Source organism: Panthera leo, chromosome D2, assembly GCF_018350215.1.
Source record: "Panthera leo isolate Ple1 chromosome D2, P.leo_Ple1_pat1.1, whole genome shotgun sequence".
In the NCBI taxonomy this organism is placed as follows: domain Eukaryota; kingdom Metazoa; phylum Chordata; class Mammalia; order Carnivora; family Felidae; genus Panthera; species Panthera leo.
Genome location: NC_056689.1, coordinates 47145674 through 47160751, shown reverse-complemented (window position 1 = coordinate 47160751; position 15078 = coordinate 47145674). Strand labels below are relative to the sequence as shown.

General features: G+C 37.2%; 1 protein-coding gene across 7 annotated transcripts in view; it reads left to right on the top strand.

The window, feature by feature from the left end:
- The window catches only part of PARG (poly(ADP-ribose) glycohydrolase), a 131511-nt gene that overhangs the window by 107562 nt on the left and 8871 nt on the right, over positions 1-15078 (top strand). For all 7 annotated transcript variants that reach the window (XR_006194404.1, XR_006194402.1, XR_006194401.1 and 4 more), the window contains one exon: positions 4466-4571. Coding sequence is in view for 2 of the 7 variants with exons in the window: in XM_042908054.1 (XP_042763988.1) it covers positions 4466-4571 (106 nt within the window). In the remaining 5 variants the exon portion in view is untranslated. The remainder of the gene's footprint in view (positions 1-4465; positions 4572-15078) is intronic.

Genomic DNA, 15078 nt, shown 5'->3' with positions numbered 1-15078 from the left:
AATGTTATTTAGAAAATCATAAGGAAGAGAAAAATACATTTGCAATACTTTAGTGTATTTATCAAAAAAATCTGCATGTAAGTGGACCATGCAATTCAAACCCACCTTGTTCAAGGGTCAGTTGTATGTGTCACTTTACTTTTCAGAAATACTAGCCCCAAATGTGTCATTTTTAGTGAGTTTTTTCTTAAATCTCTTAATATAAAGAATCAGAGTAATCATAGATAATCTAATCCAATCTTTGATTTCACACATAAGGAGACTAAGGTCTGCATAATTCTTTCATTTTATTTAGTCTATCTAGTAATGTTACAATTAACATTTATTTATTTATTTTGAGAGAGAGAATGCATGCTTGTGCACAAGTCGGGGAGGGACAGAGAGAGAGAGAGAGAGAGAGAGAGAGAAAATACCAGGCAGGCTCCGTGCTGTCAGTGCAGAGCCCAACACAGGGGCCTCGATCTGTTGATTGTTGACCTGAGCCAGGATCAAGCTACCCAGGTTCCCCCAATTATTTTGTGGAGAAAAAAGTCATTCGTGATCCTACCTTTCAAATAGTTGTTTTCATTTTTGTACGTCCTTCCACATGAATAGTTTCATAAAAATGTGTTCAAAAGTTGCCTATAACTTTGTATTTTACCTATTCAACTATATATTGTAAATATTTTTCGCATTTTCTAATATCATCATAATAATTTGTTTAATGGCCATAAAACTGGTTGGATTGGTGTACTACAATTGAACTACTATTTTTGAATAACTTGGTGGTCCCAAGTTTTTCTCATTACACGTAATGTAGTAATAAACCTCTTTGTTATTTAATCAAATAACAAAAGAAATTTACAAAAGATGAAAATTTTGCAAAATCGTTATTACTTAATCTAAGGATAATTTTTTTTTTTAAATAGGCTCCATGCCCAATGTGGGGTTTGAACTCACAACCCTGAGATCAAGAGTCTCATGCTGTACTGACTGAGCCAGGCAGACACCCCTCTAAGGACAATTTTAAGACTCTTGATTAATAATATTTTATTTTCTTCCACAAGATTCTTAAGGATCTTTTTATATTATGTTTGTTTTTAAGAGATAACAATATTATAAGACCTCAGAAAATCAGCAGTGGTACCAACTGTGTATTAATTTAAGTTAGACAAGTGGTAGATTGTCTCCAAATAAGTGACTCTTTGGGAATAATAATTGTAAATTATTACTCTAGCTAACAGTATAAACTATTTCCATTATAATGAAAGACATAGTTTAATTTTATCTACTTGAGCCTGCTAAACTTGATGTTGAAGCCTGAGCTCTTACTTAAGAGTGTGTGTGCTCATGCATGTGTGTGCATGGATTTTTGTGACTATTCCCTTGAGTACTGTCTATTTCCCAGGTCCAGTTCTGGGCCTGTAGGTTTTTACAACTGTTTTCTTGGTTTTATTTTTCACTTTCTTTGCTTCCATCCTGTATCTCTGTATTTATCTCATCACTTTCTGGCTGGGCTCTAGTTTTTACCTCTAGGTACCAGTATTTTCTTCCTGCCTCTTGCTTTTCTCAAAGCTCCCCATTGTATCCTTCAGGATACTAGAATTACCTTTGTCTTCCTTCTCTTCTTCCCTTCCCATCAAAACTCATTCTGAGATGAGTGTTCTTTGGTATTCTCTACTTATTGTCCTAAGGTATGAATGCTTCCTCTTTTTCTCTTTAAAGTTGTTTATTAATAAAAAATAAATAGCTCTGTCATTAGTGATTATGGTCAGGATGTGACTATAGATTATGGTCAGGATGTGACTATAGAGTTTGAGCTGGCTTTCTTTTTATTCTTACTGCTCTGATAAATTGCCTCAAGTTCTCTGGCGGTGAGTGTGGGGGGGAGGGATGTATTTGTTGCCAGCATGGAGCTCTTGAGAACTCCTAGTACCTTTCCCTCTGAAGTAAGAACTTGGCAACTCCACTCTTTTGAGGTCTCTATCCTTATCTGATCTTTATTTGTTACTGTAGGGGCTCATTACTGCTGTAAAAGGAAATGATTCCGTGATTAGTGACCCTGCTCTGGTCTCTAGCATTTGAGGGATATTTCTCCTTACTGCAGAAGGGAGAAGTATGGGTTGTTCCTCTAAAGGAGACTTAGAAGAGCTTGCTGCTTCTCTCTTATGTCTGACCTTGGAAATACTTGGTTTAAACAGAATAAAAGAATTTTGCATTTAATCACTATAAATAGTTATTCTTTTTTTTAAAGTTTTTAACGTTTATTTTTGAAAGTTTTTCTTAATGTTTATTTTTGAGAGAGAGAGAGAGAGAGAGAGAGAGAGTGTGTGTGTGTGTGTGTGTGTGTGTGTGTGTGAGCAGGGGCGGGGCAGAGAGAGAGGGAGACACAGAATCTGAAGCAGGCTCCAGGCTCTGAACTGTCAGTGCAGAGTCTGATGCTGGGCTCCAACTCACAAAAGGTGAGATCAGGACCTGAGCTGAAGTCAAACACTTAACTGACTGAGCCACCCAAGCGCCCTAATGTTTATTTTTGAGAGACAGAGACAGACAGAGCGTGAACAGGGGAGATGCAGAGAGAGAGGGAGACACAGAATCCAAAGCAGGCTCCAGACTCTGCGGTGTCAGTGTAGAGCCCTACACAGGGCTTGAACCCATGAACCACAAGATCATGACCTGAGCTAAAGTCGGACGCTCAACCAACTAGTTGAGCAACCCACGCACCTCAAATAGTTACTGTTTGTACCTAATTACTCTGAATTGTTTTATATCTTTTAATTTCTGATTAAGTTTTTAAAGTATTATTTGATTTTTTTGCTTAAAACACGAATGCTGGTTAATTTCAGTTTTTATAGTTTGTTTTTGTTATGGCCATTTTTCAAGATAGTTGTGGAGTTTTGGGGGTTTTTTTTAGCACAATTGGTTAGCACTTTACATTAGACTTTTCATCTAATAATATAAATATTTCAAATTCTCTGTTGTTAGGCTCTGGTTTCACCAAGGTATGTTTGCTCATTAAAGAGGAGTCAGCCCAGATATGTAGAGATGGCAATAGGAAGAGACTAAAGCCATTTTGACAGTGTAAAAGAGAGGCGGCACTAACAGGAGGCTAAGAAATCATCATCTTCATGTAGGCCTGTTGAGGAGAATTTGACAGGGAAGCAAGCGGCAAAGTTATGTGTATTCTGACAGAGTCTTTTCTCCCCCTTTGGCATAAAGGCAGAGACTCTGTGTCTTTTAAGAACCTGCAAAAAAAAAAAAAAAAAACAAACAAACCTGAGCTCTTGATATTTTTGATCTGAAAGAGATTTTCAGAAGCTCCATGCATCTGATTATACAGGTAATTTGTGAGTTCTAGTGTAAGCTCTGTACCACAGCATTGAATAATGGTCTGGTACCAACTTATAATTAATATCTGTCAGGATTTACAGCCTAGGAGGGGGTGGAAGGAATAGCCTTGTTAATCTATCCAGACAGTGTGTAAAATAAATTTTTATACCTTTGTGGAAACTTCAGAGAGCAATTTACTATATTTCTATGTGTGGGTTTCATGGAAGCATCTTTCTTTATCCTTGGTTTTTCTCTAGGAACATTTGTCACAGATCATTCTTTTTATTTTATTTACTATTACACATAAGCTATATTTTAGGCTTTGTTTGCTACTTGAGAGAACCCAGGGGAGATTTGCTTTGCTATTACATTAAACCTCTTAATATAGTCTGATAGTTTCAGAAAACTGAGAAAGACCAACTAGGCTGGCAGCAAAGAAATGGAAATCTACAACTTTGGGGCTTAAACTGCAGTCTTCTCATGTACAAAATTAAATGTTCCTCTAAGTAAGACTTAGCCAGTGTCCTCAGGATAGATCATACTTTTCTCAAAGTGACTAGCAAATGTTAAAATATTCTAGCTTAAAGCAGAGCTGTGAAACCAGAGAATCTTGGAGCTAGAGGGGACCTTAAAGATTGTTTTATAACCAGGTATAGGAATCCCATACACAGTTACTAGTCTTTAAGTCCCAATAACTGAGAGAGCAAGTGTTAAGGAAGCACAGTGGTGATAACTCTTTATCTTAATGGAAAAAATGGTGTTCAGAAGCCTTCAAATAAAGCTATATGTTAAGTGTCTTTCCTCCCTTCAGTTCCTGGTAGTTTGTAATTGGGATCCCATCAGTTCTTGAAATACCTTTGATATTTTCATTTATATTTGTTTGAATCAGGCAAAGAAACTGAGACTTGTCTGTATTGGTTTAAGGGCTTTGGCCCAGCATCAAAACAAATAAATACTAGAATTGATCATTTCTTACTCTCTTCTATAATCCCAGGGTTTTCTTGTTTTCCCTCTACTTTGGCCCCTAAAAAAAAAAAAGAAAAGGAAAAGAAAATAGAGCATAAGCTTGGTAATAGCCACTGATCTTAGTACATCAGTCAGAAATACTGTTAGTGTCTAATCACTCACACACTGTGATGTTTCTTTCATCCTGCAGGCTTACTGTGGATTTCTCCGTCCTGGAGTTTCTTCAGAGAATCTTTCTGCAGTAGCCACAGGAAACTGGGGTTGTGGTGCCTTTGGCGGTGATGCTAGATTAAAAGGTAAGTGAATAAGTTGTTGTAAGAATGATAAGCATTTTGACTACAGAGAAAAAGTCCTTCAAACTTGGATTTCTAATGTTCTGTTTTATATAATAAGAGACCACAAAGATTGAAGAGAAAAACAGTATTTGACACCATCCTCTTTTTCCTTATTGTATTTAAAGGAATACTTATTTTTATTTGCTGTTTCCCTGTAAAGATCTCTTTAGTCTACCAGACCAGTATTTAGTTGAATAGAGGGATGGAAGAGTCCAGAATGACTATGAAGTTTCAAACCAAAGTACCCATTAAGCACTTTCCTTCACAGAAGTGATTTTGATAGAGCAATTTCGTTGACTCACTCATTCACCAAACTTGTGAGGCATCCGCTATGTTGTAGGCACTGTGGTAGACTCTGAGAATGCAAAGGTGAATAAAATGTAGTCCCTGCTTTGGAATTCACAATTTGGCATATGAGAGAGAAGCATAGAAAATGCAATATAGTAGTGAATGCTTTAGTAGAGGTGCACATATGTGGGAGTACAGCTTGGGAGAGTTGCATGAATAACATAGGTAAGGAGCCACTTGGGTACCCAAGAAGATAAACATTTCTTACATTTTTTGTTTATGGTAGAAAAATCACAAAATCTGATCAAAGCTACTGGCCATTTACCAAATTATGACATTTACTTTACTCTCAAAAGTATCAGTCGTAGAAAATCGTATTGTATCATTACTTAAGAAGGATACTGTTCTGTGTCAACCCAACTGGTCTGTCGTCAACTAGGTGTGCTGCAATACAATCCTGGCATTAACTACCTGGAGTTAGTGCAAATTCCACAGGTTAAGGGCAAAGTCCTCCATAAGACCACCTCTACTTCAGACTCTAGCTGCAAGTCTGGGGGCAGGGTGTCCCCAGGCCACCTACATCTCTGACCAACTGGCTACCAATCTAGGAGGTTCCCACAAGCTCCTTCAGATTTGATAATTCACTAGAATGACTCATAGAGCTCAGGAAGGTGCTACTACATTTTATTATAAAGGATACACATAGGGTGAGATCTGTGAGGGAATACAGAGCTTCCATGCCTTCTCGCTGTGGTGTCAGGGCACATCTCTCTCCTCATACATCAGTGTGTTCGCCAATGAGAAGCTCCACTGACCTTTGATGTCCAAAGTGTTTTTGCTTGTTTGTTTTTTAAGTAGGCTCCACACCTCAGCATGGGGCTTGAACTCATGGCCCTGGCATCCCGATGTCCAAAGTTTTTATTGGGGCCTCATTATATAGGTATTGCTGATTAAATCATTGGCCCCATTATTGAACTCAGTTTCAACTCTCCTTCCATTTGCTGGAAGTCAGTGGCTGAAAATCCCAATCCTGTAGCTATGTAGGGGCTCACCCAGAGTCCTCCTTAGCATAACAAAGACATTCAGGAAATTCCGAGGTTTTTGAAATTCTTTGTTATACTACAGTTAATAAAGTAATAAAATAAAACAGAAAACAGCCAACTGGCCTTGATAGCCAAACTAGATATAGATAAAAATCTACCTCGCTGGGAATAAAATAGTTGAGTCTGTCATTATGTATGAGTATGTTATTTTTGTAAAAATGTCACGTTTATTATTTTTTTAATCCAGAAAAATATTATGAAGTGTGTAAAAATCATCAGAGTTCATTGTTAACGTTTTTGGTGATCATCTTTTCAGATATTCCTATTAATCTGTGTAACCATTTGACATTAATAACATAACACCAGTCTATGCTCTGACCTCTTCTTTTTGAAAACCATACAAATGTAAATGTACTGTCAACATTTTTAATAGCTATATAGTATTCTGTTGTATGTATTTCTACTTACCATAATTTATTTCACTGGTTCTCCCTTTATAGACAGTTGGTTTATTTTCTTAATCTTGTAAGCAATACTGCAGTATATAATTACATATGTTATATATGATTATTTTCTTAGGATTAATTCCTAGAAGTGAGATTAATAACCCAAAGGCATATATACTTTATATTTTGATACTTGTTGCAAGTTATCCTTCTGAAAGGTTATATCAATTTCTATTGTCTTCCCTGCATAAGAATCCTCACTAACAAGGGATTTTTGTCAATTTTTAAAATTTCTCTGAGGTTCAACAGTTTTTATATGTTTATTGACCATTTTTATTTGCTTTGTGAATTGTTTTTTTTCACTCTTCTGCCCATTTAGCTCTTTGGAAATAGTTTTGACTTTTCAATGGATAGTAATAACTCTTTGTATATTAGGAAGTATTGGGGCATCTGGCTGGTTCGGTCAGAAGAGCATGGGACTCTTGATCCTTGGGGTCATGAGTTCGAGCCCCATGTTGGGTGTAGAGATTACTTAAAAATAAAATTAAAAAAAAAAAGAAATATCATTAATTGTTATATTATGTTGCAGGTATTTTTTCATTTATTTCAGCCTGTTGGGTTGTTGTCACGTGGACTTAATTTTTATGTGTTTACATATTTGTGGCATGCTTAGAGAAATCTTTTCCTTCATTCTAAAGGCTTTCACCCACATTTTTTTCATAATCAAAAACAAAACCTGCATGTTATTATTTTCAGTGTTTTGAAAATCTATAGAAGAAAGAATTTTTAGGTTTTATGAAATTATTTATCATCCTCAATTTGAGGAAACCTGTTTTTCATTCTGGGCTTATTGATCTTATGACAGACGATTTTGCTGTTTTTCTGTGAAGTAAAATGAATGAGTAGATTCGTATCATCAATCCAAAAAACCAGGTCTGCCATAAGCTTTGGTCATTTGTGATGGACAATTTGAGAAGCTTTATAAATGTCTTCCTTTCCTTTCTTTTCTTTGTGGCATAAAAATATTTTTCTCCGATTACAGTTTTGTTTCCCCTTGGTGAGTACCAAGCATAGTATTCAAAGAGTTTCATTATGTAGTTCATTTTCCCAATTATTGAGATTTAAACTTAACAGTGACCTTTTGACAATTCCCTCTCCTTCATTCACTTGAATAATCATAAAAATTAGAAGTAGTTATTTTTCCTTTAGTGGGGAATTGTTTACTGAAACTGATTTTGAAAAGAAAGATACTGTGGTACATCTATGCAACGAAATATTATGTAGACATTAGAACTATTGCAGAAATACAACTGCCGACATGGAAGTATGTTTTTAGAATACTGCCGAATGGGGGAAATACATAGTATATGTATTATAAACAGTTCTGAAAATCAAATGATAAATATAAAATATCACAAATTTGAGATTCTCTGTGTTCATCTGTTTATGTGCAAAGATTAGCTATGGTTGTCTCTAGGTGAGTGATATAGATTTTTTTTTTTAATTTGTACTTTTCTGTTTTAAGCTTATATTGTTTCTGTAACAAAAAGTCTTACTAAAAATTTTTCTGACGACGTGGATAGACCTTGAAGGCATTTTTATGTTAAGTGAAATAAGTGAGAGAGAAAAAGGCAAATAGTGTATATCTCACTTTTATGTGGAATATTAAAAACAAAAACAAAAACAAAACACCTAGCTCATAGATACAGGGAACAGATTGGTGGTTTCCAGAGGTGGGGTATGGGGGTGGGTGAAATGGGTGAAAGGGATTAGAATGTACAAACATCCAGTTATAAAATGAATAAATCATGGGGATATAATGTATAACATTGTGACTATAATTAGTAATAACTGTATTGCATATTGGAAAATTGCTTAAAGAGTAGATGTTGAAAGTTCTCATCACAAGTAAAAATAATCTTGTAACTGTGTGGTGATGGGTGTTAACTATACTTATTGTGATAATCATTTCTTAATATGTACAAATACCAAATCATCATAGTGTATATTTGAAAACTTACATAATTTTATATGGCAGTTATATCTCAGTTAAGAAAAACAGCAATCAAGACATTATAAACTCCTCTTTTATAAGCTCACTTTCTCATCAGTCACATAGTAGACATGGGCAAAGCGGGCATTTAAATCCTAGATGAATCTCCAAAAGAAGAGAGTACCAATAAAGAGATGTTTGCTAATGACCTGGTATTAGGGAGGTAGAGCAGGTGCATAGAAAGGAATCAAGAAGCTATGGTCCACTTGAGAGTATTGAGAGATGATACAAGGTTAGAAAAGTTGGAAAGCTAAAACCCTTTGAGAGCAGATAAAGACACAGCCAATATTAACTTTTTCTTGACTGGCCATCTTTATCTGTCCCTAGGTCTTACCAAACCTTTCAGGAAGACTCTTTGAACCATCAGATGCTTATCCCTACCTTAATAGAGAAAGAAGGAAGGAAGGATAGTTTTTAAAAAAAAACCATGGAGAGCAAACATGGGCATATGCAGATCCTTAAACTTCTATTTCTTTTATTAGCAATAAGACTAAATATTTGTTAATATGCTTTCTGCCTAACTATACGGGAGGATTGCAATTTACAACAATTTAATTTTGAACTGTTTTCATTATACATTCTGCTGACAACTGTTAAGATAATATTTTTCATATATTCATTCATTCAACAGACATTTACTAACAACTTTCTGCCCCAGAGCAGCCCATGTCCCTAGAACTAGAGGGTAGAAAAGAAGGGACATGGGGAAGAGGGAGGGGTTTGGTGCCCTTCGCCCACCAGCAGCCAGTCATCTCCTGCGTGCCTGTGCTACCATGTGGGCTCTCTCTGTCCTCCTCCTGGCCCTTCATCTTTCTGAGCACCCTGTGGAAGCCTATGAAAAAGAGCTTTTGAGTGAGTGTGAACTCTCTATTTCTCGGGCTCCTGATTATTCCAAAATAACCCCCCAGTCTACACTTGGCTTTTAAATTTTATGTTAAAGTTTTAGCTGTTTTATTCTTACCCATTTGTATGGTGCTTACCTCTGTCTCCTGTGCTCTTTCAAAGATCATAGTTTGTTTTGTATCTTCTTGGAGGGGGTTGTCATACTTTGATTGCCTTGCAACAACACAGCTCTCTAGTAGACTCAGGAAGAGTGTAAGATTCTGTAGGTTACTTGGCATTTTTTCATTGTTAGAAGTAGCTTCTTTTTGTGACTTTATTCATCCCATCTCAGTTAGAGACTGAAGTGGGCTTCTGCTCTAAGGGTACCGCCCGATATCCATGAGATTTTTAGGAGATAATTTAAAACCATTTTGAAATGGTTGGTTTAAAAAAAAAAATGGTTTCTTTACCTCTTTTTTTAAAAAAAATTTATTTTTGAGAGAGAGAGACGGAGCATGAGTTGGGGGAGGGGCAGAGAGAGATGGAGACACAGAATCCAAAGCAGGCTCCCGGCCCCTAGCTGTCAACACAGAGCCTGACGTGGGGCTCGAAGCCACGAACTGTGAGATCATAACCTAAGCTGAAGTTGGATGGCTTAACTAACTGAGCCACCCAGGCTCCCCTCTTTTACCTATTATTTTTAAATTTTTTTTTTTGGAGCTACTCTTGGTGGCATAACAGTTGTTGTAGATGCTATATTGGTACATGAAAAGATGTCTCTGAATGATGTAGAACTTATTCTATGTCTATGAGCTTCTATACTTATTAGCTCAGACCCTGTATCCCTCTAATTTTGTCTGCTTGCTTTGTGAAGGTATTGAGTGGTACTCTAAAGTTCTATTATATTTTTGTCAATTCCTCCTTCCATTTCCTTCAATGTTTATTTTTTATATCTCTCCATACTGTGTTACCTGACTTGAGAAAATTATGCCTTTGCTAGTTTACTGTAATTAAAGGTATCTTGATGTTGTACTCTTGTGTATTTTCTTTTCTATACCCATTCCCTACCTTCGCTACCTAAAAGTGATTTGCAAATAAAATATGCTCAAGGAATTTCTCTTTAACAAATTTATTCAACAACCCTGTATGCCTTTCATTAATCTAGGGTTTTGCACATTCTTCTGAAATTGCCTATTAGCATCTGCCTAATTCCCTATATTCCTTTAAGACTGCACTCTAGGGGTGCTTGAGTGGCTCATTCGGTTAAGTGTCCGACTTCGGCTCAGGTCATGATCTCGAGGTTCGTGGGTTCAAGCCCTGCATCAGGGTCTGGGCTGACAGCCTGGAGCCTGCTTCAGATTCTGTGTCTCCCTCTCTCTGCCCCTCCCCTGGTAACGCTCTGTCTCTCTCCATCTCACAAAAATGAATAAATATTTAAAAAGAAAAGAAAAAGACTGGGGCACCTGGGTAGCTCAGTCGGGTGAGCGTCTGACTTCGGCTTAGGTCATGATCTCACAGCTTGTGGGTTTGAGCCCCGTGTGCTGACAGCTCAGAGCCTGGAGCCTGCTTCGGATTCTGTGTCTCCCTCTCTCTCTGCCCCTTCCCTACTCGCATTCTGTCTCCGTCTCTCTCAAAAATAAATAAACATTAAAAAAAAAAAAAAAAAAAGACAGTACTCTAGTGTTAACTATTCCACAAAGATACTCCTTCCTGTCCTACCTATACCCAACTGCCAACACTGCAACCAAGTTCTGTATTAGGATTCTTTAGTTTTAAGATACGCTAATCTACCTAATCACTTAAGCTTGAATGGCCACTGTCTACTGATATGGCAGAGAAAGACTGGGTAGATTTGGCCTCAGGGATTACTGGGTCCTAGGATCAGACACTTCCTCTTGTGTGTTGGTTTCTCCAATGCCTGCTTCTCTGAAGATGATAGCTTCATTCTCTTCTATTTCCATTGGTTATCTCTCCATGGCAGGAGCTGGAGACCAAACAGCTCCAGGTTTACAGTACTGCACCTGAGTGACCCTAGTGGAAAGGAGAACTCCTCCATTTAAAAATTGGGCCAACTTAGATCACTTTCCTATCTCTTGAACCAAATCATTGTAGTCAGCAAGTCAGTAAACACTGGACACATGCCCAGTGAGATTCAGAAGTTTTTCAGTTGATTTTTTTTTTATTTTTTTAAGTTTATTTATTATTGAGAGAGAGAGAACACAAGCTGGGGAGAGGCAGAGAGAGAGAGGGAGACACAGAATCCGAAGCAGGCTCTAGGCTCTGAGCTATCAGCACAGAGCCTAATGCAGGGCTCAAACCCATAAGCCGTGAGATCATTACCTGAGCCGAAGTCAGACGCCTAATCGACTAAGCCACCCAGGTGCCCCTCAGTTGATTTTTATTGCATATTTATATTAAATGAAAATTTCTCTGAAATTATATAAACTTTTTGTAAATTTATTTTCCTTCATACCTTATATCCCATTGACACCAAACTTAAATAATGTGTTTACTGGTTGTTTTGCTATTTTGGAATCAAGATAGCTAAACTCCAGAAAAATCATTGATCTAGAAAAGATAGGAAAACCTGGACAGTTCTGAGAAATCATTTTCTACCATGCTATCGTTGGCCCAGCCTATCCCTCTGGCTGGGGTTTGTGGGAGGTCTGTTTGTAGAACTGGGGAAGAGGTGACTGTCAATAAAAAATGGAAGGTTAGAATAGAAATATGGGACAGTTCAGTTCAGTTTTTCTTACCACAGGCTTCTTATCACCTTGCTTCCTTCTGTCAGAACACACCACACTCCATTTCTTTCTCAGCCTTTTGCTCTTACACACTTGAATAAGAATATTCCTTTCTTAACACTTCTACATTGTCCTCTTCTATGGGCCCAGTGTCTAGAATGGGGTCTTGTACATGATAATGCATTCAAGGTGTCTAGAGTGAGTGGAATGGTTGTCATCAGCACCTCAGAGATGCCACTTAGTTAGTGGATCTGGGAAATGGCTTTGGGAAATTTTAACTGTCTGGGAGATACTGATGATCAGCCGTGTTTAAGAAAGACTACATTCTCTCCTTTAGTTTGCATGGTTACCCTTCAATTTGTAGCCACATTTTTAAGATAAGGAAACCAAGGTTCAAAAAGAGGCTAGTAAAAAAGCCCAAAGAGAGACCTAGTAGGAGTCAGAATCAAAATTCACATTTGGCCTTTCACAAAAACCAGTATGTTGTTGTCGTTGTATCGTCGTTGTTGTTAGTTGAGAATGCCTACAAACATTCTATGTTCCAGAAATTGTTATACTAAGTGCTTTCCTTACATATATTAGCTCATAACAATGTATTAGGTAAGCTTTATTTTTATCTTTATAGGTGAAATAGTCAAGGCAGAGAGAGGTAAGTAGCCCAATGTCACAAGGATAGCATGCAGCAATGTTAGGATACAAACCAGGGTTGATGCCCTAGAGCCCAGTGTCTGCACTCTTGCTGTTTAATCTTCATTGGCCACAAATTCTGAATCTGGATCTGGATTTGGGATTTGCCATTCTAGAGATGGTTGAATTCTTGAAGAGAGAGTGCATTTAAAGCAGGTGGAAGGATCAACGATGGGGCCTTTAGTAATATTCAGGTGGCGGGGGGGGGGGGGGGGTGAAAGTTGCCGGTGATGTTGATTAAAAACAGTAGCCAGAGAACAAGACCTCAATTACAGAATAAGAGTTGGCGGAAAAGAGTGAGCAAAAAGCCTTGAGCTTTCAGTGTAACTGGGTGTGAGAGCACAAAAAACACCTTGGGTTTCATTAGAAAAACATCAGCAACACTTTCAAATCTATACTATTTGGTTTATTTGCCAGCATGCACTTAAATAATGTAAACAACATGAGGAAATTCTTCGGACTGGCACATGGTATGTTGCTTGGAGTAGAGCAGAATGACTTGGCATGACAGGTTTGCAGAGTAGTGGTTGAGGGAGTGCGTCTGAGTCAAGACTGCCAGGGTTCAACCCTCAGATCCACTGCTTTTTGGTCTGTGACCCTAGACAAACTGCTTAAACCTTTTGATACCTATATTGCCTTATTTTCAAAATGGATGTAATACTTACATTTACCTTATTCAGTTTTTGTAAGGATTAACTGAGTTAATTCTTGTAAGTCTTGAGTTTGTGCTTTTTAAAGCCGCTACAACCATTCAGCATGTTTAAGAACTTGGTGGTAGCAGTTGTTACTAATATTACATGCTGATGGCCTCAAACCACACCTGTGGTATGCATATCCATCATTTTACTCATTTTTGGTTTGGTTCATTTGTTGCAAGAGGACCTTATGAATTGCTTTTTGATGTCATTTATATTTATTTGAATTTTCTTCATAGCTTAACATCGATGCCAAAAAGAAAATTAAAACCCAGCTCCCTGCAGGTTAATTTAAGTGATTATTTTGGCACCTAGTTGTGCTTGAAGTTAGAATTTGATGCTTTTATATCATACTTGGAATCAGTCCACATACCCTATTAGACTTGTGATTTATTCTCATCTAACTTGTGATGCAAGAGAATTCACCTAAATCATGAGACTTAATTATTTAGATTTGCAAAGTTCCTGAGGATTTTGTACATAATAAGGTCTGAAAACAGTTCTGTTTAAAATTATCTTTTGTTAGTGATTACTGATATATAGAGTCAAGATTATATTTCTGAAAATTTCACTTGTATATTTATAGTCTAATATCCAGTGCAAGGAGAAAAATTATAGCAGGGATTATGGAATTCTACGCTCTGAAAGAGTCTTTAGGGATCGTCTGATCTAACTCCTTCATAGCATAGCTGGGAAAAATGCAGGCAAGGGAGTTAAGTGAGTTGACCAAAGTCATAGATCCTAGATAGCTAGCAGATGGGTAAGGACTGAACTCAGGTCTCCAGTCTGTAGTCCCAAACTGTCTGGCACATGCTCAGATTGCAGTGTGTACCCAAATAGAAATGGATGTGAAACGAAAAATGTGGTGAGAATGGGTTTCTCTTATTAAGATCTGGCCTTTTTTTTTTTTTTTTTTTTTTAATGTTTATTTATTTTTGAGAGAGACAGAGACAGAATGTGAGTGGGTTAGGGGCAGAGAGAGAGGGAGGCACAGAATCTGAATCCATGCTCTGAGCTGACAGCATAGAGCCCGACACGGGGCTCAAACTCACGAGCTGTGAGATCATGACCTGAGCCGAAGTCGGACGTTCAACCGACTGAGCCACCCAGGCGCCCCGTGATCTGGCCTTTTTTTTTTGGTAGCTCTGTCAAGCTTAGCTCCAGCATTTTTAAAATAAATTCTATAGGGAGATAAATTGTGAAAGTTTTTTTATTCATATTTCATTTTCTTAAGGGTCAAATGACCAGTGATCTAGTAGTTCTGTATATAAGGAGAAAATAAGACTAAAAGTGTTTCTCTTTGGATCTCTCTCTCTTTTTTTAAATAGGAAATACTTAAAGCCAAATTTTCATTCAAACTAGAAGGTAAGACATGGTACTTCATGGTAGAGGAAAATGACAATTCATTTTTCCATTTTTATATGTAGTTTAGGTTAATTAGGAACCTTTTAAAATCGAGTGTACCGAAGCTTTAACACATGCATAAATTGGTTGAGTAGTTTTAATTAAAACTTATCTCTATTTGAGATTAATTACTTTCAATACTCCAAGATTAATGAGGCCTAGTAATGGCACCTCACGTTGTGGATACTCAATAAATATTAGTTTGGAAATTAGGAAATACTTTGGTGTTTTAGAATCTCACGTGTATTATAAAGTCTTAGATTCTTTCCCAAATTTGGGAATACTC